The sequence below is a fragment of the Colletes latitarsis genome, chromosome 2 (genome assembly GCF_051014445.1).
Source record: "Colletes latitarsis isolate SP2378_abdomen chromosome 2, iyColLati1, whole genome shotgun sequence".
NCBI classification, from domain to species: Eukaryota; Metazoa; Arthropoda; class Insecta; order Hymenoptera; family Colletidae; genus Colletes; species Colletes latitarsis.
In genome coordinates, this window is record NC_135135.1 from 16,797,628 (window position 1) to 16,817,041 (window position 19,414).

At 36.8% G+C, this 19,414-nt stretch overlaps 1 protein-coding gene across 4 annotated transcripts in view; it reads right to left on the reverse strand.

The window, feature by feature from the left end:
• Positions 1-319: 319 nt before the first annotated feature.
• The window catches only part of Tau (microtubule-associated protein tau), a 28,631-nt gene continuing 9,536 nt past the window's right edge, over positions 320-19,414 (reverse strand). Inside the window, exons 2-10 of one of the 4 annotated variants that reach the window (XM_076783834.1) lie at positions 19,248-19,332; positions 9,464-11,753; positions 9,016-9,062; positions 8,566-8,740; positions 7,275-7,483; positions 6,656-6,841; positions 5,658-5,702; positions 4,813-4,974; positions 320-3,003 (exon numbers count right to left, since the gene is read on the reverse strand). In XM_076783834.1, coding sequence (XP_076639949.1) covers positions 2,923-3,003; positions 4,813-4,974; positions 5,658-5,702; positions 6,656-6,841; positions 7,275-7,483; positions 8,566-8,740; positions 9,016-9,062; positions 9,464-11,468 — 2,910 coding nt within the window. In that variant the 5' untranslated portion in view covers positions 11,469-11,753; positions 19,248-19,332 and the 3' untranslated portion in view covers positions 320-2,922. Of the gene's footprint in view, positions 3,004-4,812; positions 4,975-5,657; positions 5,703-6,655; positions 6,842-7,274; positions 7,484-8,565; positions 8,741-9,015; positions 9,063-9,463; positions 11,754-17,559; positions 17,876-19,247; positions 19,333-19,414 lie in introns of those variants that run through there. The other 3 variants (XM_076783833.1, XM_076783835.1, XM_076783836.1) reach the window with 3 other exon arrangements.

Genomic DNA, 19,414 nt, shown 5'->3' on the forward strand with positions numbered 1-19,414 from the left:
GAGAATTAATTTCAATTAACGAGTTTATAACTTACCTTAATGTAATTCTGAAAAACATACATTAGAATATCACGTATACCAAGAATAGTGTAATTAATTACCCGTGGATCCATAAATGATGAAAATTTGAGACTTTCGAAGTTTCTGTCAGAAGCGAGGTCTAACTCTTCTCCTTAATAGATAGAAAACCATGCATGTTAGTGTTCTGTCTTTTTAAAAATGATTCACCATACTGCTGAAATGTGCTGCAATTCATTCTAAAATAATTAAAATAAACAGTGTTATCGTTAAAGGCAACCTCTTTCAATAAATTCACACGTAATGTTAATCCCGTCTTTTAATTCATTCTTTAATCCATCTCTTGCGTTTTACGTAACGTTTTGCACCAAAACACAATATTATGGTTAAACATGATATTTTCTTAGCTTCCATACTGTTTATAACACTAGAAAAAGTACACAATAACTCTGAGATGTATACTAAATTTAGTATAATTAAAATATTAGTCCTTCATAACTCGATATTTTGGTGTAAATCAACAGTCAACGTTATACATATAACGATCTGTTAAAAACATTTTCATTATTGTACCCGGATGACACCAATTTTTAGTTAACCCTTATTTTCCTTTTAATGCGCACCATATTAATTTTACTCGAAAAAATTAGCAATAAATTCAAACATGACTTGAATATATTTTTGGTTTTCAAAAAAAAGCTACATATATTCGAACCAATTTGTAACGTATCGTACTTAACTCGACTAAAGTTGATTTAATGGATGTTTTGAACAACGAAATATGTAATCAATATTATTTGCATGCTCGGTCGTATAGCTAAAGATTAGAAAATATTCAGATTGGCAAGAGCAAAATCTGTACAATTACAGCTGAAAAATTTGTGCATCACCATAATACGTGTCACCTTTGTTGCTTAAATATCATAAATATGAAGTATCTGGCTTTAACCCGGAAATAGGCGAGTTTAATTAAACCTCTAATACGGACTAACGAACACCATTGCGTTTACATTGTTTAAACGTTACCCGATTTTCTAGCGTTACAACATAATCCCCATAATTCATCACTTATCTACGGTTATTATTAAATTTTCTTTTATTTTGCTTTAACCATTCATTTATATATTGTACTCTTTACATGAATCGGTAAATCTGTAGTATTCTTTCTTAAGTTTGGCTTAGAATTGTTACCTCGAACAGTTAATTGAAGCTTTAAGATTCTTTATTCGGATAATAAATTATTATATTTTTTGTATTATAAGTTACTCGTGTCCTGCTACAGCTTTTTGCATTTCTTTCGTTCTTCAGTAATATAAATTTCGCAGATAATAATTCTCGATAATTATTTTCCGTCGAAGGGAAAAGTGAACAATGTCGGCTACGTCAATTTTTTAACAAGTTTGCAATTGTTACGTTATTGGAACGTTTAACAGCGTTATTGCAGTGGTGTAACCCAGCAGAATCGACGCAAATGGTCAAAGACGAATTATTAAAAATCGATGCAAAGAATTTTGACGTATCACGGCACAATTACAATCCTGCTAAGAAAGAAAAGACGCGTATAATCGACGTTGGCGACTTTTCCTTTAAACGTGAAAAAATTATTATTATGTACAGTGTTTATAAATGCACCGTTGAGAATGCTGAATCTGAGTTCAGTCGAAACAATTTGAATAGTTACATCGGTTTCTACTACTGTTAAAATTACTTGTTAATTGGCATCGTATTTCATTTCCATTACAACACATCGAAGCTTTGTTGGCATCTATTGGAAATTTAGAAGTAGGTTTAACAAAAATACGCCTACCCTCGAGTTACGAGTCACGTTACTAATCGATCAGAACATTGAAATCCGTCGCTATATGATTCGTACGTTGCATACATACGCGTTCGTATTTACCTTGTTGGTTTGCGATCGTTTCTAGGCAGTCACGAGAAATGAGAATTTTACTTCTTATAACCTAAGCGTATCACGTTACCGCGATTCCGTTTCAGATTGGAAAAAAAATGCCATCGGAATCATTTGCAACCGGTACCATGAAAACCGTGTGTCGCGTCGATATTCCCGCGAGCAGGATCTTCAAAATGCAATTAAAAAAAAAAGTTTCGTGTTCGTTGCGCAATCGCTTATGTTATCGACAAAACAATGCCATTACAAAAACTTGAAAAACCTTATATACAATCCGGTAAACTGTTTTTTATCGTGATGAATATTTGTGCCGCGGAGGATACAATGAGATGAATACTATTTTTCTTAATTTGTACGTAAAGTCGTCATTTTTTCAATCTGAAAAAGTATCGCGAACTCTCTCCTTTCGTACTAACAATATTTTCTTAATAACCGTTCCCGTCGGTTCTACGTTCTTCCTCCCGTACGTCGATCGATCCTTCTCGATCGATCTGCACAACGTATTTATTATAAAACGAAACAACCAACGACGCTGCAACGAGTACGTACTTCGCGGATAATTGCATAAATAAAACAAAGTCGTCCATCGAGACGCGACTGTGAAATCGGGACGAGTCTTTTTGCCGCACACGTAGAAGGAAGGAAGCGTCCTAGTATCTCGCAAGATTCTGTTCACGATTAGAATTACAATTTTGCAGGGGGAAAAATGCGTTCGTATGGCACAGAAAAATTCTTGCAGTCGTCTTTATTATAACATAATAAGGATATCAAATGAAACCGATCGACCTATACCTATAAACTGGTTTAGGTTCGTTACGTAGCGTTATGATTCAATTAATTTCATCGTTAGCTCATCCTCGTGCGGATATCGTTTCTGACGGCTCAAACGGGTCAACGCTGCCCCTTCGATTGCAACCATCGGGATAAAAAAATATGAGTGATTAATTAGACGTCAATGATACGAAAAGCGGGTCTAGCGGTCGAGTTCTCATGATCTAGCATTCTTGATTGAGGTTCTCGTCCGAAGTAGGTAGATCGTTCTTGTCACCGGTGATCGTGCCAGGGGGTACAGGGCTCTGCGGGCATAACACATGCATCAGGATTAAAGTAGCCTGAAAGTTTGTGTCTGGATCACGTTAACCCTTCCAACCATCAAAGCCTTCGATCCTTATGCCGTGCAATATTATTACTCGTCGCTTATCAGGGAACACTTTCTCCGGGATTAATTCCTTATTTGTTTAGCTACTGTTCTCGTTTCTTACTTCGTAGTACATTATTGTCGGAAATATTGTGTTTACTGTGGTGCATCTTATGCATATTCAGCGTCGTACTTTATAGCATAAAACATATTTCTTGAATATGGCTCACTATATTGAAAAACGTGTTATTAGTCTTTGAGTTTAGGTCTTGAAACAGTTACAAGAACCTGAGATATAGTATGATAGGTACGCTGTGATAAAAATTAGATTTTTGTTGTTACTATCCAACTCTTCATACTTAACATTTCTCTTTAGTTTAAGTAATTTTTCAATTGTTTAAACTGTTGGTGCCTTGTATTCATTCGAATAGCTTGATTTTCCAGTTGATCTCTTTGGATCTTGGTTTGTAGTTTCTCTTCGTCTGATAATTTTTGTGCGAGCACATTCTTCTTTTACACGCATAGTTACTTCTCGTTATTAATTTTCTTTTCATTGCCTTAGTTTGACCCTTGGGTCGAATATTAACGTCAAGCAGCAAATGAGAGAGATCGAATCGAACCTAATGACCCTAACCAGAACAGTTGATCGAACTTAAGGGTTTTGAAACGATTATACGAATAATAATGCCCTAATGTTCGCAATTGGATAGATTATGTATCTTTGGACACATTTATAGTCCGTTACCTGGGAAACTATATCGTGATTCGGATTCCTACCATCTTCCTGTTTCGCATAACACAAAGTGGAATGTGTATTTGAAAAATCGCTATGGATTCCAAATATTTTCTATCGTATTTATATAATAAGAAGCATACGTTTACAATTAATTACACACACAAGTGAATAAATAAAATACATCAAGCAATATTTAATTAAAATCAGCTTCTGTTGGTAAATAGAATATAATAGTACTGTTATTTTTTATGATGACGCTACAATTATAAATTTCACGCGTCTTGATAGTCCGGAAATGTTTCTTTGGTATAGGGAAATTGATAAACATATTTTCATAGTTACACTAAGTTTACACAGCCATATTCAAGTAATTCAGTTTACTGTTACAGCTACTTCTAACTGAAAATGCATAGAAGCAAACTATGCGTGTCCAAGTTTAGAACTTCACGCAGTACTTTTAGGTAAATAAAACAAAATGTATGAATATGTTCTATTTTTTGTAATAGGATTTTCTCATTTGTAACCATTTAAGCATAATTATAAATTCAATTCAGAATGTGCCTCCAAGTTAAGTAACTATGATACTTTTTTAATAGTTAAATATCAACTATGTTAATGCAATTTATTATAATTTAATATGATTTGCTTTATAATAAATTTTCGATGTATCGTTGATTTATTTTGTGAAATATAAGTTATTTGGAAACTATTCTTCGGCTAAAAATATTGGAAATGTGAAATAAAACTTAATAAGCAAAAGCGTGGACGCAATTTTGTTATCTATTCCCTGTCGTAAAGAAAATTAAAACATTTCAAACATACAATGCGTGATTTTAAATGCATTCGGTGAAAAACGATACAAATATAAGTATGCCGTATACAACGTAACAAAGAATCTCGAGAAACTGTACCTTCGATATGCAATACCAATTAGAAACTCACAATTGTCGTTAATATATTTTAATGCGAGATAATTATTTCATTCTCGAGATTCTGTTCGTTAAACCATACCTGTGATCCACTGCCACTAAGGCTTTCTACATTCGAACCAGTCTGTCGGAGGTAATCCTTATCATTGAAAATCTTTTTATCACCGCCGCCTGGCTTATGCTTCACGTTATCCAAGGATCCAATTTTGCTCTCGGCTTTGATGTCAATTTTTTGTGTTTGGATCTGAAAGTAACGATAGAACATCTATTACTTTCTGTCGCTTATCCTTCAAAACTGTAATTCGCTGGCTATAAAAAATAATACTTGAAAGTTGCAATATCTTACTGGTATACATAGCGAGCTAATAACTTTGATTATTTTCAGGGGTGTCGAACAACTTTGTTTAGAAAATATATATAAATGTATGTGTATAATTTTTGAATAATTTTCATTCTCATACAAGGATCTTCACGTGCTTCCTAAACTAAATTCGATTTCATTATACAAAAAGTACTGACTATTCGAAAAGAATATGTACACTAATTTTAAAACATGCAAAAGCATGCTGTATTTGTTTTAGATCTGAATTTACTTACTCGACCGGTGTTTATGTTAGTCAGAATTAAAGCTATGTTTTATATCGAAGACAACGATAAATAAATATTGACATGGATTACCATAAAACGAAGAGCATTTAAATTTTGTGAACGTCGTCTTTTCGACGGTACAAACAAATAGCGAATGTTAGTTTAAACTGGCACGATATTGTTAGTTTTCAACTTTAGTGCTTAAGAGTTACTCGGTTCCCAATTTGTATAATATTCACTGTAATTCAGATTTAATACCAGCTGTCGATGAGTGACCAAAATCCATCTCGGAAAAAGATAATTAGGTCAACGTTTCGTGATATTGCTTAACATACTTACGTTATTGCTTGAATCCTGTAGCGTCTTAGGTAGCGTTGCCGTTGACTGAAGACCAACAAACAATAATGACTTGTTAATAATGATGGACACAAAACTCATGCAGACGAAAGTCAACCTTTCATTCGTTTGACAGAGATATTTCGAAACGAATATCAAAGAATACGAAGTACATAGTTAAAAAAAACGTTTAAAGCATAATAAGTAATTATTCAGAATTTTTTAATATCATTAAGACATATTAGTAGTGTGAATTGTAATATTAACGAGACAATGACAGCATAAAGCAACGTGCAATTATATTCGTGAGTTAAGGAAATGTTCTAATCGTTTCAGAATCAACGAAACAAATTAATAATCGTTTCTATCGATGTTAGAATTCTTGTTTTCCGCGAACTTCGAATCGATAAAGAGTTGTGACATCGATATGAGTGTATGTTAACATTCTTCATGCAACGATGCAATCAATGTTGAGATAACTCATTTTTCTAATCCATTGAAATTCCGGGACATTCTCGTGGCGTATGAACAAAGCGAGCACTATGTTGCTACGATAATCTGATACACGTTTAGAAAGGAGAAGCGAGCATTTAATTAAGAAAACTATTTATCGCCACGACATATAGAGCATTGTAGATTTAGGAAATTTCAGGCAAAAACATGACAGACTGTTTTAAAGTACATTATACATGTATATGTTGTTTTGGTGTAATCGCTTTTTCCAATATTCAGCCGCGAACGTTCGATAAATCGTGTTGTAAATAAAAATGTACGAAGTAATTTGAAGTACAAGAATTTTACCATTGTTACGTAAATGATGAATAACGCGAAACGAAAGTTTATTAGTGATAAGAGGGGCACTGGTACTCGATTTGCAAAACGATCAAACTAAACAACGAAAACAGATAAGGGTTTACTCGGGTTTACCTATTTGGTTCTAGAAGCGTTTAAGGGCTTCTCGGTAAAAGTATCTTCGGACATATTATAAATAAAATTCTTACTTTGACGCTACCGCCGCCAGGAATATGCTTAGCGTTGTCTTTGGAGCCGACTTTTGGTTTCGCTTTGTCTTTGAAGTCAACTTTCACGGTCTCTATTTTCTTGTCGCCCCCACCAGGCCTGTACGTCGCGTTTTCCAACGATCCAACTTTTGGTTTTGCGTTCCACTGAAGCTTAACTTGAGCGATCTGCGTTCAATTTCCAGAGTGATATAAAACTATATTGTTTCGTTCGTTAGAAAGTTCTGTTACCTAACAAGTCTCAACGCTGTGGAGGAACAAAATCACCCAGAGCACGATATACAGTAGCATGCAGTCGAAAAAGAATCGGCCGTACGGTTCGCCAATAGGATTAAAACTATTTTCTCAAATTTTTATCTTCGAATATTACTCGCGTTGGGAGATTGATCAAGTATATGGATATTCATAGTATTCGATAGATCAGATTTCATAACTGGGTTTCTTACCCTTTATTTTGTTAAAAATTTATTTCAATATTTGCTTTACGTTTCAAATTTTGTCGAAACGTCGGTTTCTCGGACCATCTGCGGATTCTTTCTTCCCACACAAGAGAAATTTTATTCTTCAGCGATTCGATAGATAAAAAGTAAAAAAAATTAACCTTCTTGTCGCCGCCGCTGGGCGTGTATTTCTCATTTTTCGCCGCGATCTTCGGCTGAGCCTTGCTGAAGTCGAGCTTTCTATTTTCTATTTTCACCTTTCCGCCGCCTGGCTTGTAACTCGCGTTGTCCAGCGAACCGATTTTCGATCGTACCGTTTTCAGATTCGGCGAGGGAGCCGAGCCCACTTGAACTTTATTCATAGGCAATTCTGTGCAATACAATAGAAATTGTCAATACACGTGTTCCCAAGAATATCGCATTCGACGATCAATATCGTATCTGAATACGAAATTAAATAAATAATTCGTATTCCAAGCATACTAAACTTAAAACTGAACTCCTGCTACTTTAGTCAAAGTGTATTTCAACTACGTGACCAAATTTTACAGAGAAAATTCATATTTCACGAATACATCTTTTTTATCTCGGATTTTATCGAGAATCAGCGAGTAATAAATAAAAATTTTTATATTTTTCAACTGTCCTTCGCAAGAGTACCATTAAAAATGTTTTCCACCAAAAGTGAGTCCAAAAACTACGACATTCTATTTATTTTCAATTATATCTAATTTTAATCGCCTCTGAAAAACTTTCAAGTAGAATAACCATACGACTAATCAGACGCTTAAGAGAAAACGATCGTTTTCATCGTTGATTTTGCATTATTACTTCTGCTGTTGCGTCGCGAAACATGCCGTTCCGCTCACAACAACAATTCGGCGTTTACATTGACACTAAAACCATTTAGCGTCAATGTAAACGCCGATTTAGAGAAAAAACCCTATACCTGGAACGCGCAGTCCACCCTCGCGAACGCAAAATGCAAGAAGTACCAGCGCACTAATCCTGAACGAAAAAGGTTCTGATTGGATGCGGCTGGCTTCTTGCATTATGATATGAGGCGCGACATTTAGCGTACAAACAAGACAAAACGTCGAACACCATCACGCGACGTCGTACGAACGAGAGAGGGTCCACGCCAAAGATATACAGTCCACTACGCAACCAACGCCTTGCATATCACCAGACGTGCAACATCTTGCAAGAGCTCTCAACATCTGCAATACCCTTATTTGTACATCCAACTGGTTAAAATTTTCAAAACTACTTCACTTTAAAAAATATATTTCTTTTTGTTGATTTTCTAAATTCTCATACGAATATTACGCAATACCAGAGAACACAAAATTTGAATACTTGGAATTTTGGGTTTTTCCATATTTAAATAAGCATTATATTGAAAATCTAAATAAATACGAAGCTTTGTTAAAAATCTTTGTCGATACTTGCTTTTTTTGTCTTGGCCAGCCGTCGATGAAGGAGTTTCCGGTGTTCGAGGTAAAGATTTGATAGATTTACTTGGCGATTTTACGGGCGACCCAGCGTTTGATTTTTTATCTATTTCCTTTGATTTAGAGAGTGACTGTTTCGTCGGTGAATCCTCGACTCCGTTCGTAACCGATACCTATGAAAATTGTGCATTGTTTTACGAGGATGCCAAAGTCAGTGTTGTAGAATATGTCGAGATACAGGGATTATCGAAAACCGTGACGTGCCCGAAAAAAATATCCTTCTTTACGCACAAATAAGTCAAAAATGTAAAATAAAAACAAACTCGGAGTCACTGTTATTAAAAAAACGGTAACGTTTGGAACGCAAGTAGAAATAGTGGATAATAGCCAGACTATTAATGCACTGCTATTTCCGATACTCCCTGCATAAATTTACAAAGATATTTACCATATTGGACTGCACCGATTCGTCGATCGCATTGCCGTTTTGTATTCCTGCGAAAATAAAAAAAATGTAACGCGATGTTTAAATAAATAATCAAGGAAGCGTCGTACCGTGCATTTTTGAAGCTAAATCTTAGCAACTCTGCAAAAATACAGCCTCTGCGAAACGTTTTGATAGCAAAGTTACGTATTCGAAGCAAACTCAACACCAAAGCGAAACGAAATTTAACATCGCAGTACATGCTCAACGCGTTCACTGCCGTTGTTTTCAAATTACACTTTTCATTTTGTACATTCCAAAAATTTGCAACCATCAATGTAGCAGCGAACGCGTCGAACAAGAAATTCTGACATTCGACTTATTCAAATCTACTTTCAACCTTCCACTCTTTTTTTTTTTTAGAAATACTCTTTTAACGTCCCCTAAATCATTCGTAAGTACAAATAAGAACCTGGCGTCTCTGTAAACTTCTTTTCTGACTTTTTGTCCGTCTCAGCGGCCGAGGGCGACTTTTGAATATTGGGCGTAGACGGTTTCAACGGGATTTTTAAGTCGTGTGTCTTTTTCTCGTCGTTCTTTGTCTCGTCGATCGAATCTTCAATGACAGTTTTCTTCTCCTCGTTCGCTAGTTTCACGCTTCCGGTGGGCGACTTCGGAGAAACGGGCGTTTCAGGAGTGGATAACGATCTTTTCTCTCCATTATCGAACCCTTTCACGCTTTCGGCGGAAGATTCGGAGGGAGTCGCAGATTTTTCTAACGACAATGGCTTCTGACTCTCTGATGGTGTTGGAGACTTCGATAAATTATCCTCTTTCGCAACGTTAGACGAACCACCAATAGCATCAACTGTCTTTGGTTCCACGTTGTTTCGAACAGGTGTATCGTGACGTACATCCTTCGAAGAACTTTCTTCGACTTTCTTTTCCTCGATCCCAGGTCGATTACTTTCAGAGAGACTGGAAATATCGCTCGTCTCTTTTTCATTTAGAGGACGATCTTTGGATTTCTGTTCCGTCGAATCCTTGGTACTCGATTTGTCAGGATCAACAGACGTTGCATTTAATTCCTGTTTCTTTTCGCTGTCGCTCGTTTCGACCGGTGCAGTCACATTTGTAGTAGAATCTTTCGATTCTTCATTTTTAATAACCTGATTCGTTTCTATCGGCGTACTTGCAGGTAATTTGCTCGGAGATTTCGATGCTACTTTCGATTCCTGTTTACTTTCAGTTTCGGTATTTCCTACTCGATCTTCCACTTCCACGCGCGATTTATCCGCAGATTTCGGCGGTGTTTTCGGTTCCTGTTCACCCTTTGATCGATCCGTCTCTTCCAGAGGACCCTCGCGCGATTTATTCGGTGATTTCGATGCTACTTTCGATTCCTGTTCACTTTCAATTTTACCATTTCCTACTCGGTCGTCTGCTTCCATGCGCGATTCGTTCGGAGACTTCGATGCCACTTTCGATTCCTGTTCACTTTCAATTTTAGCATTTCCTACTCGATCTTCCGCTTCCACGCGCGATTTATCCGCAGATCTCGGCGGTGTTTTCGATCCCTGTTCACCGTTAGATCTATTCGTCTCTTCCAGAGGACCCTCGCGCGATTTATTCGGTGATTTCGATGCTACTTTCGATTCCTGTTCACTTTCAATTTTACCATTTCCTACTCGATCGTCCACGCGCGATTTATCCGCAGATTTCGACGGTGTTTTCGATCCCTGTTCACCGTTAGATCGATTCGTTTCTTCCAGCGGCGTCTCGCGTGAATTCCCCGCAGATTTCAACGGTGTTTTCTGCTCCTCTGCCAACGCATGCGATTTCTCTGGACTTTTCGACGAACCAATTAATTTCTGTTCCTCCTCCCGCGCTTTATTCGGTGATTTCGTCCTCGAATTTCCCTCGTCCGGAGCAGATGCATCCAACCTGTTCGATTTATCATTCGTCGAGTCAGTTTTCCCTTTAAGCTCTTTAAAGGAGTCCGCGTTATCGCTGGCACTCTTACTTTCGATCGTTTTGTCCATCGATTGTCCCGACGTGCTATCCGTCCGCGTATTTTCATCGTGTTTCGGTGAAGGTAGCCTGCTATCGTTTTTAACAGACTCGACGGTGTTGGTTTCAGGTTTATCGAGCACGCGGTTCCAAGCAGGATCGTTAATATTTCCGTACAACGTCTCCATAGCCGGATATCTTGCCAGATCCTTGGCCGAAACGTCTTTGAAGTCCACTTTTCCGTTTATAGTGGCGGATTCTGGTTTCTTCGCCGACTGAATGATATTGTTCTTGTCCGGGGACTTTGACACGATTAACTCCTCGCGTTTGGAAGCGTCGACCGAGGGTGATTTGTTGCTGTCTATCACGACGTCGTCGTCGTCGTCGTTCTCTGCATTATCCCGCATCTCTTTGAACGCGGCGCTCTCGGATTGTTTCAGCTTCTTGGCATTGTCACCATCGGCCATTCTTTCGACTGCGGTGCGTGAAAGCGTGGACGTTTTATTTTGCTTTCGGTGATACACACTTTTACCGGGATTATATTCAACAACGATTCATGTCGTTGCGATCAGTTTCGTTCGAATTGTCGCCCTTTTGAACGATTCGAAAGGAGTACGACCGTCGAATTGGATCTGATATGGTTGTCCTCGCGATTCTTCTATAGAATCATTATTTATAGGGTGTCTCGATGATCCAGGTGGACCAAGCGGTCTCGCCCGAAAGCCAGATGGTTACACTGCGTTCGACTCTACCTACAAAATAACAATTTGTGAAAATTCCCGGCGCACGCGAATCGAAACGAATTTATTAAGTAAGATTTGTCGAGCTTATTCGCTCTTTTTGGAACAAGTGGAAATCAGTTGACAAAAAGGGGTTGTAAGTAAAGGAGACCCGCCTCAGAGATGAATCGATGAATCAAGTTATAGCGAGTTTCTTCTTGAACATATTGTATCTATTTACCTTCACAGTAAATATAGCAAAAGTAAACATAAAGTAAACATTAACCTAGAAATAGGTTTACTTTAATTATAATAATAAGTCCATACACAAGGATCATATCTGTCATTTGTCGACGAGACAAATTTTCCATTTTCATACAAGACATATTTTAATAATTAGACATCTGGTACTCCAATGTTTACTGGATGTATTCATAGATTCAATGTTAGATACTGAGCTCTGTTCATAAATAGTTGAATGGAATTTTTGTTATTGTTTTCTTGTATAGAATCCATCTCTGAGGTGGGTCTAAACATATTCAGTGCAAGTGTCGTTATGCTCGTTTTGAAACGTATAAAAAAGCAATAATAGAACCAGAGTTCTATTTAAAAGAATCTTCCCAAAGAATTCGAATATTTTATTGAGTGTTCCACATAGAATCAATCAATGATGGGAGATATAATCACGTACTCGTGAAAATCAAATGTAAGAGATATTTTTAGTTTCGATGATAATAATTCTTTATTTAACAGGCCACCCCTTTGCACGTAAAATTTAGGCGATATTGGCCCTGAACCCATCGATCATTCGCCCAGCAGAGTACGATGATGCATCAAGGATCTATAATTCCCGTACCTGCCACCGATCGTCTTTCCACTCGATGTGGTAATAAACCAAATGATTATAGTATAGCATGAGCTTTCAACGCCATTTCGATATTCGTTATTTTAAGATAGCGTGACCCGCAGCTTTTCGACTGTTTCCACTCGTTTCCCCGATGAATTCACCAGCGAAATCGACAAGGTTGTTAAAACGTCTGCATTAGTACGTGTATCGTGATAATTAGGTTTTCGAAGTAGTTCCAAGTACAACATGTATAATCCGTGAAATAAAAGTTCGTCTCTAGGTCGTCGATCTTTTCAATTACAATTATTTTTCGTTCCCAATACGCTTCTACAACATTTGATACTTGATTATGTGTGACATATTTCTAAGAGTTTCTGACCGATGCCCCCAAGTCTTTCTAGGGTTAAAGGAACGATTAGACCAACGTCTATTTCAAGTACGAGGGTAATGGAATGTCGTGTACTTCATTGATAAAACAGGTAACCTTCCGATAACCTTCAGACGTTTTATCAGCTATATACTCGCTCGTTTCGTTCGACCTTGAACACCTCCACGAAATTAATTTGTAGTATTGTTGGCAGCCCCTTTCAAACCAATTCTTTACGCGACTTCGCCGACAATCTGATTGAGTAAATATGCGAGAATGTCGTGCAAATTCCGTTCAACGCACAGTGATTACGATATCTGATGATAAAAACGTAACCATACCCCTCGAAAAACGAATCGTTCACCTGTGTCGTGATTACCTTTTTGCTTTTGTGCCTTTTTTCTGTGAAAGAAAAATCTACAAAAATAAGCGACAGGATACATTATAAAATCGAAAGTTCACCACTGACACGTTTGGCTAAAATATTAAACTGTTAATAAAACATCACGCAACAATCTTCTCTTAAAATTTCATTTCCTCAAAAAAAAAAAATCGAAAAACGATAATCTTTCAAAAATTTGATATAATTCAAATGGCTGTAAACATTTTCTCCCCTTCATAACAATCTCAACAAAATTAATATAAGAAGCTGCCTTCAGTGAGTAGAATTTTTTATTGTTAAAACGCGTATCAAGTGGCAATAAGATGATTGAAAATTTGATTTTTATAGGGAAATGGGTTACGTTCTCGCGAAGGATTCTCGAGTTGCAGTTTTGCGGATTAGAGTACGTCTTTAGCCAGCAAAAAAAGTAGGGTTTGTTAAGTTAATTCCGAAAAGATGATCGGGGAAGACTTTCAAGGGATGGCCACAAGCACGTCAAAGACTTCCGTTCTCGTTTTCTGGAGAGCCAGAAACAGGTCGTGAACAGCGTGTCTGTACGTCTCGGCAAGTGCCCATTCCTGAAGTTATTGATCCGACCTGGTGAGCGTGTTCGAGTCCAACGTTTATATGCACATGGATTCACATCGCATAATACGGTTAAGTTAACTCGCTAATGAGTACGTGTATCATAAAAGGTTGTGACACCTTCGTGACTGGTGTCACGTGAGACATTAAGGCGCTTTCCAATTATTTTGCGTGAAAACGGCTTTATGTACTGCGCATGCTACGCCTAGCTACCACCACTATTACTCGTCGTTAAAAACGATCCATAATCCTCGAAAAGTATAAACTATTGCGGTTCCTGTGTTCAAACCAACCCCTCAAGCCTCTATTCGCGGCTCGAAACACTCGCGTCATCGATATATTTATGGGTAAAAAAAAAAATGATATACAAGGACACGTACAGCGAAGAGGAAAATTGAACCAATAGTAATACTTTCTTAGAAAATGATAATTTATACTTACGCGAGATTTCATAAAAACGTTTGCGTATATTTTTCCACGCCTGTTTCGTTTTAATAAACATGTAACTTTTATTTGAATAATTCAACGAGTATTAGTTTACAGTCGTTTGGAAAAGAAAATTGGAATCGATACTAAGAGATGTGGTTATTGAAACGTGCAAATATGTGGTCACGTTAATTTTTGATATTTATATCTGTAACATTTATGGAAACTGTAATCTGAAAAATAGAATTATTTGACAATTGAATGGTGTGGTTATTGTTTGCAATTTTACAAGTATTAAGAATTCATTCTAGAGGAAGTCATTCTAGTATTTATTTAAAATTCAGTGAAAGGATTAACAATTTTTTACGGAGCATAATTTTATGTGACTTCCCCTATGAGTCATTTTTAAATGGAAACTAATATCGTGGCCAGAATTTTAGATTTAATCTAGAATCGAGGAAAGGGGAATGCAACTGATGCACAAATGGGCGAACGGAAGCACGATTGAGCGTGACCGAACGTTGATAAAAACCGTTAGGTATATTTTATGTATATACATGTTTTATGAGAACTGTAAATCTTGAGTCATAAATTTGAACTCTGGCCTGATGGAATCGCTCGATGATCTCCCTGTGAACGATTTACTGGGAAAATGTCACGGTGCATGTTCTTAAAATAACACGCAAATTTTCCTGAATACTCGGATAATATTCGACGCCTATTTTCTTCTTTTAGTGGCGGTAATTCACGTTTGAGGAGCGAAGCTACCCTTCGAAATAGGGGGTTGGAAATCTATTCGGTCGAATAACTTAAACCGAAGCTAGAACAAAATGCTTCGCAGAAAAGTTGCTTTTACTGAGAAACAACAAAAATTTCACAAAATCACAGATAAAGTTTAACAAATATTTATTGTATAGTGTATTATTTGATTCCTCTAGCTTAACAAATTCGGTTATTTTCATTTCGTTGAATGCATTTATAAAAAAAAATATAATTTTCATTAAAACGCTATGCAACTAGATTCTGGTTGAGTTATTCGACTAAATAGGTTTTCAATCCCCTATTTTGAAGGGTAATAACTATCGAATATTTATAAATACTCTATCTCTGTATGGCGTTACACAAAAATGTGTAATACTTGCACGATGTCCCTTCTTTATTTATACCATAACTTCACGTTTCAATGCACATATTTCCTATTCGAAAACGATTGGCATTTTTAACGAACGACTGAACATGATTTTACAATCCTGAAAATCAATTTGCAAATAAAAGATTTTGTTTTCAAGAGAGAGAATAATATTGGTGGAATTTCGAACGAAACCTGCACGATTCGTGGGTGTCCGGATAACAAAGTATTCGATTTCTTTCTGTCGATTGTGTTTTTCTGTTGCAAATTGAATATTTATAATTTTGTTACAGGAAGACAGATTGGGGACAACAATCGATAACAACAATGACAGCGTATAAACAGGCGATATTGCTTTATCTTGCAACAGCATCTTCGAATCACCTGCAGTGGCGATGCACGATTATCACGTGGACTTAGTTATCAGGTGCGCATCAACGCTTCCTGGATATTAACCTATTTACCACCATCGTGAGTGCTATGACGATACGATTTCTTGTTGATAGAATTCGAACATTTGTCGCGGTATTACTGGTAGCAACATTTATCGATCGAAAAGAAATATCTACGAAACCTGGAACTTATTCAATTTATTGAACATCGCATATAAATTGAATGCTTCAAATGTTCATAAATATAAACTCGATATTTAGTATTTTCTGGATTTTTCCAATGCATTTTCTCTAAGAAAAGTTCTAGGCGTTGAAAATTTTCGAAATTGTTAAATTGATTGCAGACTACTTGCTCAAAAGTGTTGCACAAAGGTGGCACAGTTTATTTCTTGTCATTGTTAGCCGCGTATAGAGACGGGATGCGATTAAACTAATCGCTAAATTACAGTAGTAAACTTTATTACACTGTATATAGATCCACGCTCGCACGAAATTGACTCGTGCCCGACTTTCACGCCAATTTTTCGAAAGTATTATACTTTTCGCGAGTTGACATTTCAGTTCACGAACTCTGAGACCTACAGAAAGAGTATTTTCTCAGAGTAGATTAGAGGTACTTTATCCTCTAATCTACTATCAGTATGATATCTGCACTTGTTTATTATCTAAGAAGATAGATCTTTCGCTACTACGTAAATTGTTGTAATATAGACATATTAAAGAAACTGCGCAAAAATTATATTCGCTATATTATCATTATATTCAATCATAAAATTATATTAGTTTATCAAAAATATTTCTCCTCGTTTCTAATTCAAAGCCTGTTCTGCTTAATGAATATTTTAAACAGCTGCAGTATTTTCCCGTGCAAAGGTAACATAATCATTAAATAAACGTTTCCAACTAAACTCTTGTATGAAAGAATCAGTAAAATATAAACTGTTTTTTTTATAAAATTTCAATTCGAATTTTAAATAAAAATACTTGAATTTAATTAAAGAACGAAGAGACCCTATAATGTATGTATTATTGGGGGATTATTTAAATTTAGTAGACTATAAAATATATAATCAATAATTAGGAGATTCGTTTGGAGAGATCTCATTTAAAAATATGATTGCAACCTCGATGCTGGAATAATTTGATTCGCTTAATGTTTCATTAAGAATTTATTTATAATCAGAATTCTGCGACAGCTTCGCTATATAACCGGACTTTTTATACTTGACAGCTCGAATTAACGAAATATCCTTGACTCCTGTCAAAACTCGTCACTCGACGTAAAGAAAATTAGGCGGAAGCGTGATTTTCGATTGATATCCTTTACAGAGTCGAAGCTCGTTATAAATTAATTTTTTCTTTCGATTCGTCACCTCTGACCTCGTTCGTTTCGTTATATCCTTTCACCAGAACGAGGCGCAGGTAAGAGATAACGTGGAACGAAATCGAACCGCTGACTTATCCAATACAGGTCAACGAATCTCGCTCCACGGCGAGACGAAACCGAGTACGATTAATATCGCGTAACGTGGTGCAATAACAACCTATTACGTCGTCGATTAAATATTGATCGTTGTATCAAATTCACGCGAAGACACGACGAGTGTATTCGATTTTTCTCGCGGTAATCGACGACGTTCTAGAACCGTAGGGATTTACGACGCAGTAGACCCGAAGGTGGATGCTGGCCCGGAAGTCGGTTGTTCCTTACCTGGTATCGAACTCTAGGATGACCCTCGTCGAGAATATTCGAACACGAACCGAAAAACGTTGTCCGTCAATCAGTGTCTCGCGAGAAACTAGCTTGTATAAAGACCTGGAAGTTCCTCCTCGGTAAGGTACGTCCGTCGGGCCACGATCTGTCTGTTTGTCCTGGCATGCTCTGCTCCTGCGCCTCGACGCCCAACCACCCAACGAGACAACCTAACCCGACTCAATCGATAACCCACCTATGTACATGCGATTTCCTTCGACTTTTACAAAACAATCTATCGATGAATTATCCCTCCAACGTTCGTCCCTTTCATTTCAACCAAACTTTTTCACAAGGAGTCCCGAAACAAAGGATCGCGCGTGGTTAGGATATCTTCGACACATTGTCTGCCCCCACTGAGCACCGTCGGTCTCGTTTAAGGATTGGTCTCCGTAAAATGCACTATATATGGAAATGAAATACGCTTATAATCGATGCAAAAACATTCCCCCGTATTGCTTCGATCACAGGACAGAAAATAAAAAATTTGAATTAAACGGGAGGGTCCTGATAATTCGGAAATTTAGAGGACTTGTTGAAAAATTCTACATTGGTATTGAAAATTGTACGAGATAGAAATAAATGTTCGAAAGTCCCCCGACAGCGTACGAATTTAATTGGCGTCTAAATGGCCAAGTCTTAAAAATATACGATACTTAAGGACTAAGATTATTAAAAACCCTAATTTTTTAGCTGTAATATCTGAGGATGGATTTTTCCTTCGAGGATTTTTATTATTCCATTTTCGTCAGATAACCAGCAATATTTTCTCGATGAGTCAACAAAAATCAACGAAGTTTCCTTCTATTATAGTCATGAATCCTAAAGGTTGGAAAAGGGTGAGAGATACAACCGAGCAGGAGGATGATTCTACGCATGAAGACAAGTCGAAAAGGACGAGTAACATTTTTTCGTTCGAGCCTTCGTTTCCGAGATAATGGAATCTAAAAATACGTCTGGGACAAGTGAAATTCAATACGATATCCCTGACGCGTCTGACCAACGGTCGATTTTTCTACTCGTCCGTACCCCATAAATTTGCAACGTCGATTTTCTCGAAAACAATGCCTCCAACGAAAAAACGTTATCCTTCCTTTTACACTCATTTTTCAATATAGAACCACCCTGTGTACCCAATGGTACCACCCGTCCCCTGCCAACCCTGTAAAAATCGATTTCTATTTAATACGTTATCGATATTCTTTTATCAGCTTCATTTTTACGCCGATGGCAGAAGATAAAGATACTATTTGTGATCCTTCTCTATTAAAATGTGTAACACATAATGTGTGCCAGAAATAATTGCTCATTTTATATCAACATTAATATACGAAGTACGAACTATGAACTATCGTCACATTTAAAATGGTCAATTTGCCTGTTCGATATATTTTATTTGTAAGTAATTGGAATCATGCACTTTAATGAAATTCTTACGAAAGTGGTCTATGATGAATGGTAGTAGCAAATGTGTTAAATTTTGTCACATTCTTTTACTAAAGCTGGATGGCCTCGTATACTAATCGTATCAAGCTTCTTTTCCATTGAAATAACAGCAATTTAATTAACAAACAACGTTAACGCGTGCAGTCAATTAATATAATTTTAACATTGTTCGCAAAAACTCTACCAAAGTAATTGTTTACCAGAAACTTTTAATGGTTGGAGATTTTGCTTCAACTGTGCACGGTATTCGCCTCGGTCCGGCGTCGAAATGCCTGTTCCCCATACCTGAAATCAAAAATAGTTTACCGTTATCGAACGTGTATTTATTCTTCCTAAACGTGAAGCTAAACACGGGACTAAAATCAGA